This window comes from Martes martes (assembly GCF_963455335.1).
Source record: "Martes martes genome assembly, chromosome: 1".
Taxonomy (NCBI): domain Eukaryota; kingdom Metazoa; phylum Chordata; class Mammalia; order Carnivora; family Mustelidae; genus Martes; species Martes martes.
In genome coordinates, this window is record NC_137888.1 from 217,316,050 (window position 1) to 217,328,501 (window position 12,452).

General features: G+C 64.4%; 1 protein-coding gene across 1 annotated transcript; it reads left to right on the forward strand.

Annotated features, from left to right (window-relative positions):
* Positions 1-1,003: 1,003 nt before the first annotated feature.
* C2CD4C (C2 calcium dependent domain containing 4C) lies at positions 1,004-2,269 on the forward strand (the record flags this gene model as incomplete). The annotated part of the gene is made up of 1 exon (XM_080818507.1): positions 1,004-2,269. Exon 1 carries the CDS (start codon positions 1,007-1,009, stop codon positions 2,267-2,269), a length of 1,263 nt encoding a protein of 420 aa, XP_080674633.1. The 5' UTR covers positions 1,004-1,006.
* Between the last annotated feature and the right edge of the window lie 10,183 nt (positions 2,270-12,452).

Genomic DNA, 12,452 nt, shown 5'->3' on the forward strand with positions numbered 1-12,452 from the left:
TCCGCACGCACAGGCGCTAGGCGTAGCGGTCCACACGGCGCCACCACCTGCGGCCCTCCCACCTGCGCGCGCCGCCCCCGGGGTCCAGCCGAGGGGCGGCCGCCCGCGGCCCGAGGGCGGGGCGGGGCGGGGCGGGGCGGGGGCCGCTCGCGCGGCCGTACTAGGAGGAATACGGCGGCGCGGCGGCCGGGCTGGGCGGTTTCCCGCCGCCGCCGGTGAATGAGTCCCTGCTGCGCCGCCGCCGCCGCCGCCGCCGCCCGTGCTGGAGCTGCGGCCGCGTCCCCCGCGCGGGCCCCGGACCTTCGCGCCAAGACCCCGGCGTGCCCCGCGGGACCGCCTGCAGCCTCGGGCCACCGCCGCGGGGCCGGTGAGTGCGGGGACCCCGCCACGGTCCGCAGGCTCTGCGAGGGCCCCCGCCCCCACCCCAAGCCGAGTCTGGGGGCGTGGAGGGCGGAGAACGGGTGGGAGGGTCGGCTCGCTGTGCCGTCGGCCCCCCGTCAGCCCCCCGACTCATCTCCTGTCCCAGCCCCCACCCGGGTGCCGGGGCCCTCAGTGCTGGGCGAAGCCACAGGTGGGCGGGAGCTGCGGGGGGTGGGGCCGCGGGGCTGGGACATCCCGGGGGTCGGCGCACACCCCGTGGGTGTCTTCCCTTCGGACTGAGCGCAGGCCGTTTAGAAAGCGCTTTGAGATCCTTAGAGCGGGGTGGAGGCGGGAGAGGGGCCGCTCTCCCCTGGGAGCTCCCGGGGAGTTGGAGCGCCGCCCCCACCTCGCTCCCTTCGCGCAGGGTCTGGGAAGTTAAGCCCGATCTCTCTTGGGAGGGGAGGGGAGGCGCGACACGCCCTGAGTGACCCTGCGGGCTCCCTGAAGGCCAGGGCCTTGTCCTCGTGGCTCCCTGCACGGGTGCCAGGAGCCCCCCCCTCCAGGCCCTGGGAGCCTACAGCTCCTGACCCCTGCTTCTCCCCCCAGACTCTGCAGAGCTCCTCCTGACCTCCCCCTGCCTGCCCCCATGAAGAAAACCAACCTGTGGTTCTTGGAGCGTCTTCGGGGGTCTGGGGAGAACGTCCCTCCTGGGAGCGAGGTGGGGGACAAGGCTTCCAAGGGGCCCCTGTACAGCAATGTGCTCACACCCGACAAGATCCCCGACTTCTTCATACCCCCCAAGCTGCCCGCTGGCCCCGCGGAGCCGGAGGGGCCCGCTGAGCTGGGCCCCACCTCATCAGAGCAGAGCCTGGCCTCAGGGACACCCCGACGAGCCCCCCGGAGCCCCCGGCTGCCGGCCAAGTTGGCAGCTGAGAGCAAGAGCCTGCTGAAGGCAGCTACGAGGCATGTGATCCAGATCGAGAGCGCGGAGGACTGGCCGCCTGAGGAGGCTGCCACCAGCGCTGACCCCCAGGCCCAGGGCGCCGCGTCTCTGCCCCCCGTGCCCAAGGCTCAGACGTCCTACGGCTTCACCACGCTGGCAGAGAGCCCCCACACGCGGCGTAAGGAGTCCCTGTTCCACAGCGAGCACGGGGCCCTGGCGCAGGTGGGCTCCCCAGGTGCCGGGCGCCGCAGGGGGGGCGCCAAGGCCAATGGGGGCGACGGGGTGCCGAGGGAGGCTGGTGGGGCCCTCATGAGCCCCGGCCGCTACTTCAGCGGCGGGGAGAGTGACACGGGGTCCTCTGCCGAGTCCTCCCCTTTCGGGTCCCCTCTGCTGTCACGCTCTGTGTCTCTGCTGAAAGGGTTCGCCCAGGACAGCCAGGCCAAAGTGAGCCAGCTCAAGCACTCAGCGGGCCGGCACGGCTCCCTGTCTGCCGAGGACAGTGCGCCAGACACCAGCCCCAGGGCTCGGCGCCGCCTGGCCCGCAGGCCCACCCCCGAGCCGGGCCCCGAGCCCGGCCAGGCGCCCCGTGCTGAGCACGCCGTCCCGATGGGCCCCCGGGGCAGCGTGCGGCTGCTAGCGGAGTACGAGGCCGCCCAGGCCCGCCTGCGGGTGCGCCTGCTGGCCGCCGAGGGCCTCTACGACCACCTCTGTGACGCCCGCTCCATCAACTGCTGCGTGGGGCTGTGCCTGGTCCCTGGCAAGCTGCAGAAGCAGCGCAGCACCATCATCAAGAACAGCCACCACCCCGTCTTCAACGAGGACTTCTTCTTCGATGGCCTGGGGCCGGCCAGTGTCCGAAAACTGGCCCTCAGGATCAAGGTGGTGAACAAGGGCAGCAGCCTCAAGCGGGACGCGCTGCTGGGGGAGAGGGAGCTGCCCCTGACCTCGCTGCTCCCCTTCTTGTAAAGGCCCCTCCCTCCCTGCCCTCCTGCTCTGAGCCCCTGTGGGCAGGAGGCCGGGCCAGGCCAGCAGCCCGGGAGGGGCAGGGTGGGGGCTGGAGGGCTGCTTAGGCTCTGGCTGGGCTGCAGGCAATGCCGGGGTTCCTGGCGACCGCGACCAGAACACTCTTTCGTGGGCTCATTCTTTCAGAGGAGGAAGAGGGGCCGCCAGGGAAAGAAGGGGACACTTTGCAGGGCGGAGTGTCCTCCCCCACCGTGTGCCCTAAGTTCGTGCTACTTCACCCCTTTCAGACTTCTGGATGGGGGTCCTCTGGGGAGGGTGGTCGCCAGGAACCCGTGCCTGGAGGCCGTGCGAGTGGATCACAGGCCCGGAGGGGCCGGTTCCGAGGCTGAGCCCAGTGTTTCCCACGGTTGTGTGGGACTCCCCCTGGCCTGGCCCAGCAGACCCCTGCGCCCCCCTGACAGCAGTCCCAGGCCCGGGCTCTGCCGACAGCACCCGTGAGGCTGCGGGAGACACCCCACCTGGTTTAGGTACCCCCAGCTGGCAAAACGCAGGCAGAGAAGGGAGGCCGTGTTGCTGTGGGGCTGGGAGTGGAGGAAGGACCACGGAGGCTGGGGCTCTCCTCCTGCCCCGGGAGCCTGTCTGCTGTTCTCCAGCGCCTTCCCTGCCCCGCCTGCCCACCTCACCCTCAGGAGCCCCTCCCCCCGTGGGGGGGTATGCTCAGAACAGGCCCAGAGCGCGGACCCCAGCCCCAACTCCCCCCATCCCTCCGAGGCTGGGGGCCGCCACCCCGCTGCCCAGCCCTTGGCCGCTGGACGCCAGGAAGTGATAGCCAGGGACTGAGGCTTGGGCTTTCCCCGCCCGCAGGAAATAGGTTTTGGTTAGCATGGGTGGGGTGGAGGGCGGAGCGGGCGGGTGGGGAGGACCCCTGGTGTGCCCCTTCATGTCGCATGGGTTCCATGTCGTGTCCGTCTGTGGGTCCTTGAGTGACAGTCCGTGAACATTTCCCAGCTTCACCCAATGGAACTGGTACGTTGGAAGGACGGGCCAGGCCAGGTGTGCCTCTTGGTCCTGGGCTGCCTGGTAGGCATGGTCAGACTGGGGCAGCTCCTGGGGATCCTGGGCACCCCTCCCCACCCAGACGTTGTCCGTCCTGACTAGGGTTCCAAATGGCATCGGGGGAGGGATGAAGGAGATTTCCCGCACAGCCAGGGAAAGCACTTGTTCCCCTTTGCACTTTGGGACTGAGAATTTGGGGCCCCGGGAGCTGAGGCCCCTTGCTGTGCGCCCCCTGCCCCCCCACCTCTGTCCTAGGCCTGCTCCCTCATGCTCCCTGCTCTTGGTGTTAGGGGTTCCCCTTTACTCTAGAACCTGGGGACCCCCCACGGCCAGGCTCGTGGGCTGGAGCAGGTGGACCAAGGACCCTGCCCTGAGTCAGACGCCTGGAGCTTGTACCGACCCCCTCCCCCCCCCCCGCCCCGACCCTGACCTCCCAGCCCTGCTGTCCCTCTGGCGGGGGGGGGGGCATTCTATATGGCCCCACACTATTTGATATCTTTGTGCTCCAAGGTGACTGTGGGTAAATCTTTAAGACACCTTCTCCCAAGTGTGTTTGTTTATAAATGCTGTTTTTAGTGCAATAAAGGTGTTTCTGGGAGTGCGGGGGTGGAGATCTGTTTGCTTTGGTGTTTAATAACAAGAGGAATTTTGCCTTGAGCTCCAGGGAGGGTGGTGGGGCCTTCTGATCACAGAATCCTCTCAGCTCTCAGGTGCTCTGCATCTGTCTCCTGCTTCGGGTGGGGCCGGGAAGGTGGACTGCACCGGGGTTGGGGGGGGTGCCACTGGGGTCGCTGGGCCCTGACCCGGTGCCGGCGAGCACGCATTAACCCGCAGGTCTGTGTGCAGGTCCTGTCCGTGCCCAGCATCTGCACACGTGGCATCCGCCTCCCAGACAAGGGCAGGAGTCCCTCCGTGGCGTGCTCAAGGGCCTCTAGCTGGTGAGAACCAGGCCTGGAAGCCGCACCCTCACTGTGGCCACTGGAAGGAGGCCAGGACCTGCCCCTTCCAGGCTCTGCCCACCTGTGGACACACTGGACTTGCGGTGTCATCACCAACAGGGACCCCGTCAGATGCCGTTGGCCGGCAGAGCAGGAGCACCGCCCCCCCAACCTGCCCCTCGCTGCCACCTGGTCTGCCTCAGCCCCTGTGATCAGAGAGAGAGCAGGAAGCAAGTGCGTCGGCCAGGAGGCACCCCCACCCCGGGACTGGGGGCAGGCCATTCATATTGATGCCAGTCCCTGGGCCTGGAAGGCTTCCTAGCCCCCAACTTCACTTTCAGTCTTTGGCTGAGATGGCACCTCCTCCAGGAAGCCTTCCCAGTCTCCTCTCAGCTGGGGTATGGGGCTTTTCTCAGTACGTCCTGCGTCGTACGGGGTTCGGGACAGGTTCACCTCTGTCAGTGGTGCCCTCAGCTCCACACCACGCTGGGCACCACGAAACGCCTGACTGGTAACGGATGAGTCATTGCAAAACCATGGCTTGACCCCATGCCTGGGCCCCTGCAGGGTCACTGGGGAGCTGGGAAGCCTGCGGGAAAGGGCCAGGGTCCTCCCGCCCTTCCCCCCACCCTTGCTCTCACCCAAGGAACCGCTGGTGCTCGGGCTGCTGTTCAGCTGGGGCTCGCCAACCTCGCCTCCCTGGGCTCTCCTCCTGCGGAAGGGCAGAGCTGGCGAGAGACGTGGAGAACCGTTTCTGGCAGAGGCTGGGAGGCGGCACGTCACCGGAGGCTGGGGGTTGGAATGGGACGTGGTGAGGACAAGAGCAGGTCAGGCAGCACGGGCTCCTCAGGCCCAGGGAGTGTGGAGCTAGGGCTGATACGGGCTGACTGGGGACTCGTTCTGTGTGACAGATGGGGAAACTGAGGCCCAGAGCCTCGGTGTAGGCACGCTGCCCCTTCACGGACCTGCTCAGTGGGGAGCTGTGCTCCCTCGTTCCCTGCCCCCCCGGTTCTGGGTTCAAAAGGTAGATGAGACAGAGCAGGAGGACTGGCCCTCCAGCTGCTGACCCGAGGCGGGTGCTCGAGGCTGGGCTGCGGCAGAACCATCTAGTCTGGGGCATGGCAGGAGGGAGGGATGCCTGACCCACGGCCCAGAAGACACGCAGGGTCAGGAGGTGGGTCTCAGGAGGGGGCGGGTGCCTCCCTGCCAAGCCTGTGTTGGGCATGCCCGCCTCAGTCTGGCCCAGCCAAAGCCCCCCATGTAGAACTGGTGGGACTGGGGGGCCCCGCCAGGTTGGGGGGCGGGGAGCGCAAACACATCTGAGCATCCGGCCTTTCTGCCAGCAAGCATTAATTGGGCTTCTGCTGTATGCTGGACCCCTTGGGGAGCTTCAGCAGATCCCAGCGAGGAAGCCCCAGGTTGCAGACAGAGAACCCAGGAGCCAGGTGCAAGGGTGGGATGTGGTCCTACTGTGCGCAGCTCTACACTCTGGGTGTGCCTGGCCTCCGGTGTGCACACCCACTGTACAGCAGAGGGGACAAGGGTGCAGAGTGATCCCGGAAAGGAGGGGGCCTTGCACCCGCGCCCAGTGGGACAGGAGCACAGACAGGCTTGGGCTGGGTCACCCCCCACGGCTTGCTCAGAGCTGGGGTCCCCTTAGACCCGCGCCCCGGAACTGGCTTACTCTGGGGTTCTTGGGCAGGCCGAGAGTGCCCTGAGCCGTGGTGCTGGGCTCTGCCCCTCCCCAGGCCTTGGGGCTGAGGGGCTGTGCCCCCTCCACACCCCAGGGCTGGGTGCATCTCTGCCCGCAGCTCCCCTGTGCAGGGCCCTGACTCCCGCTCTGACCCCAGGCCGCGCTGCTTTCTCTCCTCTTAGCCCCGTGGGGTCCAGACTGTCCATGACAAAGCCACCAGGAGCCTTGGTGCGGGGTTAGGGTCCCAAGCAGCCCCCCGCTTGCTGACAGCCAGCAGACAAGCTGCACAAACGAGGCCTGGTCAGGTCCCAGGATGTGTTGCCAGGGCAACCGGGCACCTTCTTGCCTCTTCCCCGCTAGCCACCCATTGCTGGGCAGCCTGTGCGTGCACGTGCACACGCATGTGTGCGTGCATGTGTGTGTGGGCACAGCCACGGGCTGCTGTGCACACACGTGTGTGTGTCAGTGTGGCCACGAGCATGCCAAGTGCACTCCTGTTTGCACCCGCGAGACACAGTGCAGGTGTGACCACGGGAACACACGGAGGCTCACCACGGTGGCCACATAAGTGTGTCAGCATGCTCTCATGTCTGCAAGGGCCGTGTGCGTTTGTTTCTGCGTGTGCTGGCGACAAGCTATGCCGTGCGTGTGGGTGCGCGTGTGCGTGCGCTGTGGCTGGCCCGTGCCTCCAGACGCTGGAAAGGACCCGCCTGCGAGGACCCATCCCTCCTGTCTGGGTGCCGGCTCCTTGAGGGACGTACCCTTGCCATGTGCTCCATGCCACCTGTGGGTCTCAAGCCCCTTCTCGCTCTCTGGGGAACCCACTCCCCACGGAGGTCAGACCCCCTTTACTGCCTGGGACAGCAGTTGGACTGTGTTTGCCCCCCAGTGCTCAGCCCTGCGTGCAAGCTGGGGGGCATCCTTCCTCCCCCTTGCAGCCTGGCCTCCCCGCGAGCATAGCTACTCTCAGGAGAACCAGGGACACCCAGGGCCCCCAGCAACAGTGGGTACCAGACTGGCTGACCCTTTCTCTGAGCGGAGCCAGCACAGGCCACAGCAGAGCCAAGAGAGGCGGAGTCTGATGCCTGCCGACCTTGTGGGCGCCCACATCTGGCCGTGCCTGAAGTCCATAGCTGCACGCCGTTTCAGTTCAGAGGGACAGTGAAGTCCCTTCTTGGCCTCAGCTAGTTTGACATTTATGTGTGTCTGTATGCTGTCTTTTCCATTTGTGTTTCCATTTGCAGTCAAAGGACACGGATACAGCAAGTCTTCAGTCTGGGGAAGGAGAAACAACGCTGACCTAGGGGTGTCCCAGCCTGATGTGGGAGAGCAGAAGGGAAGCCACGCCCTGAAGACCTGGGGTTTGCACGTCCCAATGAGCTGGGAGCCGCGGCAGCCAGGCACTGAGCAGGGAGGGACCTTCCGGAGGTGGAGGAAAGGGGCTTGGGGAAGGGGGCTCACCGTGGCCCCATATCCTGGCACCGGAGACCCAGCCCAGAACCTTCGCTTGTGTGCTGCTCGCCCCCACCTCCCCGGGCCGGAGCTCTGAGCCCTCATCTGGGAGAAGCGCAGGGGGCCGCTCGCTCAGGCACGTCCCGTGGCACGTCAGGTCTCAACCGCCCCACGCAGAACGGCCCCCGCGGTGAGGAGGCCCAGGCTCCTTTGTGGGAAGACAGGCTGCTGCTCAGACGAGCTGGCGGAAGCAGGCACGACACTGCGACACTGCGATGGTAAATCATATAATCCCATTAGGCTGGTCAGCACAGAAGACTGTCAGCCCCACCCAGGCCGGGCTCTTCCTTGGCCTCCAGGCGCTGGGGGCCTCTCCCTGCAGCACCCGTCCCTCCCTCCAGCGTGGGATTCAATTACGCCTCTTCACAGCTCCTCGGCGGCTGGGAGGGAGGGCTGCCCGCAGGCTCTGGGGACCTGACCGCAGGAGAGGACCTGGGGACAGGGAAACCGCTCGTCCTCCTTGCCTCGCGTTGGCGAGGGGCGCTGCCCTCGCCCCTCTCGTCTCCTGGGCGCCCAGCTCTGCAGCTCACAGGCCCCCGGGGCTCCGTTTCCCCCTCTGTACCAGGAAGATGGCCCTCCCCTCCAGCGTGACATAGGAGATGAACAAACCCCAAGGGCCTGGTTATTAACCCCAAAATGGGTGTGAAGGATGGCCCACTTACGTCAGGTCTGCTGACTCCTCACACGCGGGGAAACTGAGGCCCAGGGAGGCAAACCCGGCCGGCAGGTGGAGGCAAGGCAGTTCCTACCAGTGCTGCACAGACCCTAAGCTCCCACCTCACCTGGGCTGCCGTCTCCCATCTCCCCACACTCCTGAGTTCTCCTTCTCGTGAGCGGCATGGACGCCCAGGCTTCCAGGCCCCACCTGGGTCCTCAGGCCCAGTCCCTCTGGGACTCAGTGTCCTCCCCAGGACCCTGGACTCCACACCGAGCTGGTGGGGGCGGGACTCCCAAGCCTGGTCTTGGCAGAGCTGCAGGCCTAGCCATGGGGCTTGTGTCGGGGGGCTCTGTTCCCACCCACGGGCTGGCAGAGAGCTTAGCCTCATGCAGAGGTGCCTGGGAGGTGACCGCTAACACACCTGACGCCAGGGAGACCAGAGACCGGTCCCTGGATCAGTGGACCTGGGACTGAAACCAGCCGTTGACTCCTCCCCAGGCAACCCCTCAGCCGCAGGCCCCTGAACAGCCATTCCTGTATATGCGGCAAGTTCTGCAAGTCCCCTGCAGAGAATTCTCCAGCCTCGGGGTGGTTTTCGGGACGCCCGAATTTGCAGCCGGTGTCAGAGTGGAGCCTGGGCCGTCTTCTCTTTCCAGTTCGGCTGCTTCTGGGCACTGTCCACCCCAGCCTCATGCCCTCCCTGGGAGCTCACACTGCCATGGTGATCCTAACCCCTGACTGGCTCCTGGGTTCCCCTCCCTGTCACAGCCCTGACCCTCCGAGTCCCTGGATCAGGCCAGACCTGATTCCCAGCCTTACTTCCTCTCCCCCAGCCATGCCTCTTCTTTATTCCTCGAATCCCAGGTGGCAGCCGTGGCTCCCTGGACTCCCCACAGAGGACCCCGGGCAAGAACCCTCTGCCCCCGACCTCAGGTTCCCCGTGTGCAGAATAAGATGCTCCGCTTGCTTTCAGCTCTGGGGGTGGCACGATGGCAGAGGCACAGCTTCGACCCCATCAAAGCCCCAGGGACCACGCGTGTCATGGTTTTTCTGGGTGGTCGCGGAGGATCCACAGGATGGCGAAGCTGCTTCAGAGGAGACTCAGGTCCCGAGTTCAAGGTGAAGCAGAGCTAGTTCTTGCCTTCTGTGGCCATGAACTGTAGCCTGTGGATGGTGTTCACGGGTTTGCCACTGGCGAGTCCTGGAGTTTGCAGCCGAGCCCGGATTCTCCGGAGCCTCGTGGGAGTAAGTGAGCACCTCCCCCCGGGCTGCTCGGAGCTCCACATGGCTGTTCTGCCCTGGTGTGGTTCTCCTCCCAGGGACACTGGCTGACATCGGGGACACTGGCCGTTGCCACGACTGGAGGGGTCCTTGTGGCATCCAGTGAGTGGAGTCCTGGGAGGCTGTTGGCTCCCGCACTGTGCGTGGGACCGTCCCACCCCAAAGAACGACCCGGCCCCGATACTGGCAGTGCCTGGGAGAGCCGCTGGCCCCCAGTGATTCTGCACAGAAGGAACGTTTGTCCCTTTGCAGGTGCTGGCTGACTTTCTCCCCCATGAGGACGACAGGAGGGAAGACCTGGTGACCACCATATTCTCAACACTCAAGACGTGTTTGCTGTCCCTCCTTCAAGGGGCGGATGCTGACCGAGTGCCCACAAGTGGCCGAGGCTTTAGCTGGATGTCAGCGGCCCCGCGGCAGGCTATGCGGACAAGACTCCCACCGTGGCAGACCACGGCTTCTGGAGATGGCCTCTGGGGTGACATTTCCAGAGCCTGGCCTGTCCTCAGCCAGGGATGGATTCTCGGTGTCCTCCTCCTCAAATCCAGGGGGCTTCATGTCTGCTTGGAGCCACAGACCGTGGCCAAAGGGACACCAGGTGACTTCTGAGGCCAGGCCACAGCGGGAACACAGTGTTCTCGCACTCGGAGCCCTGTGCTGTGCTGGGGGGAGGGCCAGGCCCGGAGGGGTCAGGCTACCAGTGGAGTTTCTGGACATGCAGCCAGTGTGGGCTGGGCTGCAGTCTTCTCGCCGGTGTCCCCGGTTCCACCGCGTGGCGACTCTCCTCCCCATGGTGTCTGCCCAAGCTCCGGAGCCACAGGGTCCCAGACGGTTGCTTCACATCACTAAGTTTCGGGGTCCGCACCCCGTCCGAGTGACCAGAGCCCTGCCCTTGGGGAACCTCCTGGAGGAGGAGACGGGGGTGCAGGGCGGTGACCGAGGTCAGGAAGTGCTGTGTGCCCCAGGGCCATCATGGAGGCCTGGGGTCTGAGGGGTGTGTGGACTTCACTAGGACAGGGGAGCCCCCGTGGGGCTGTGGGCTTTGATAAATGCTTGAGAGAGACCCTCTGGTGTGTGGGAGGAAGGGGTACTGCTGACCAGAGCATGGCGGGGGGTGGGGTGAGAGGAGGCAGCAGGGGGAGCATGGGAGGAGGGCACGGGCACGGGGATGGGGAGTGCCGGGGGGAGTGGGTGGGATATATTTGAAAGAGATTGAGGATGTGAAACCTCTGGCCCAGGGACTCCCGGGGGGCTCAGTCGGTGAATCGTCTCCTTTCGGCTCCAGGTGTGACCCTGGGGTCCTGAGATCGAGCCCCATGTAGGGGCTCCTGCTCCCTCTGCCGCTCCCCCTGCTTGTGCTCACACTCTCCCTCTGACTAATAAATAAATGAGATCTTACAAAAATAAAATAAAACCTTTGGCATGTGTTGAGATTGGATGTGGGGATGCGGGTGGGGGTCATGCCAGGCCTCCTTCTCTCCACCCCACTCGGTCACACCCACCAGCAAGCCCAGAACCATCCCTGAGAGCAAACAGCATGGATGAACCCTTGCTCGGGGTGCTGAAGCGGGAAGCTGGACACACTGAGCAGCTCCATGTACAGGGGGTTCAAGGACCGCTAACGTGACTGCCGGTGACTGGGCTTGGGGGGCAGGAGCGGGAGGAGGATGGCCTCTGGGGGGGCTGTCGCTGTCCCTGTGTTGGTCTGGTCATGGTTACAGCAGTGAGTTTATTTGTAAGTGCTCATAGAACTCCTAAGGGTCAAATATCCAGAATATATTTTAAAAATTCTTTCAGGGCGCCTGGGTGGCTCCGTGGGTTAAGCCTCTGCCTTCGGCTCAGGTCATGATCTCAGGGTCCTGGGATCGAGTCCCTCATCAGGCTCTCAGCTCAGTGGGGAGCCTGCTTCCCTCCCCCCCGCCCCGTCTGCCTCTCTGCCTACTGGTGATCTCTCTCTATCTCTCTGTTAAATAAACAAATAAAATCTTAAAAAAAAAATTCTTTCAACACAGTAAAGAAAAAAAAAAAGAAAAAAAGAAAGACAAATGACCCAACTAAAAGATGGGCAAAGGACCGGAATAGATATGTCTCCAAAGAGGGCACCAAAGTGACCGGCAGGCTCGTGGAAAGATGTCCAGCACCATTAGGCACCAGGGAAATGCAAACTGGAACCAGGAGGAGAGGCCGCTTCGCACCCACAGGACAACCGTGATCAGGAAAACCGGAGGACACATGACGGTGAGGGCTGGACAAACGGGAGCCGAAGCAGGGCTGGCAGGTGTGGGGCGCAGCCTGCAGTGCCTGTGGCCTCACATGTGGGGTCCCCGCAGCTCCACTCCCGGAGGTACCACAAGGGCCGCAGCAGCCCCTCAAATGAAAACTTGTCCTTTAACACGCGTGTTCCTTACAGTGCCTGACAGTGGGGACTGTCCAAACGTCCACCCACGGATCAGCCGGACACGCAACGCGGTCCACCCAGCCACCGGCCGCCAGCAGGAGCGGGGCCCTAGGGATGACGATGAGGCCACCACGCCCGGGGAGGAAACCAGACACAGGAGGCCACACAGGGTGGGAGTCCGCGTGTGTGCCACGTCCAGAACAGGCTCCTCCACGGACGGGACGGGGCTCGCGGGGCCGGGGGCTGGGATGGGGGTGACAGCGGATGGGATGGGGTTTGTTTGGAGTGATGGAATGTTCTGGAATCACATAGAAGTGTGGTTTGTACAACATTGTGAAGATACCAGATGCCACTGAATTGTTCACTTTAAAATGGTTAATTGTGGGGGCGCCTGGGGGCTCAGTGGGTTAAAGCCTCTGCCTTTGGCTCGGGTCGTGATCTCGGGGTCCTGCCCCCCACCCCGCATCGGGTCCTCTGCTCAGCGGGGATCCTGCTCCCCCACACCCCGCCTGCCGCTCTGCCTGCTTGTGATCTCTCTCTGTCAAATAAATCAATAAAATCTTAAAAATATGAAACGGTTAACTTTATTTTATGTGACTTCTAGTTCAATTTTTTAAAAAGCCCACGGAGCACCCGCGGCTCCCACGCCG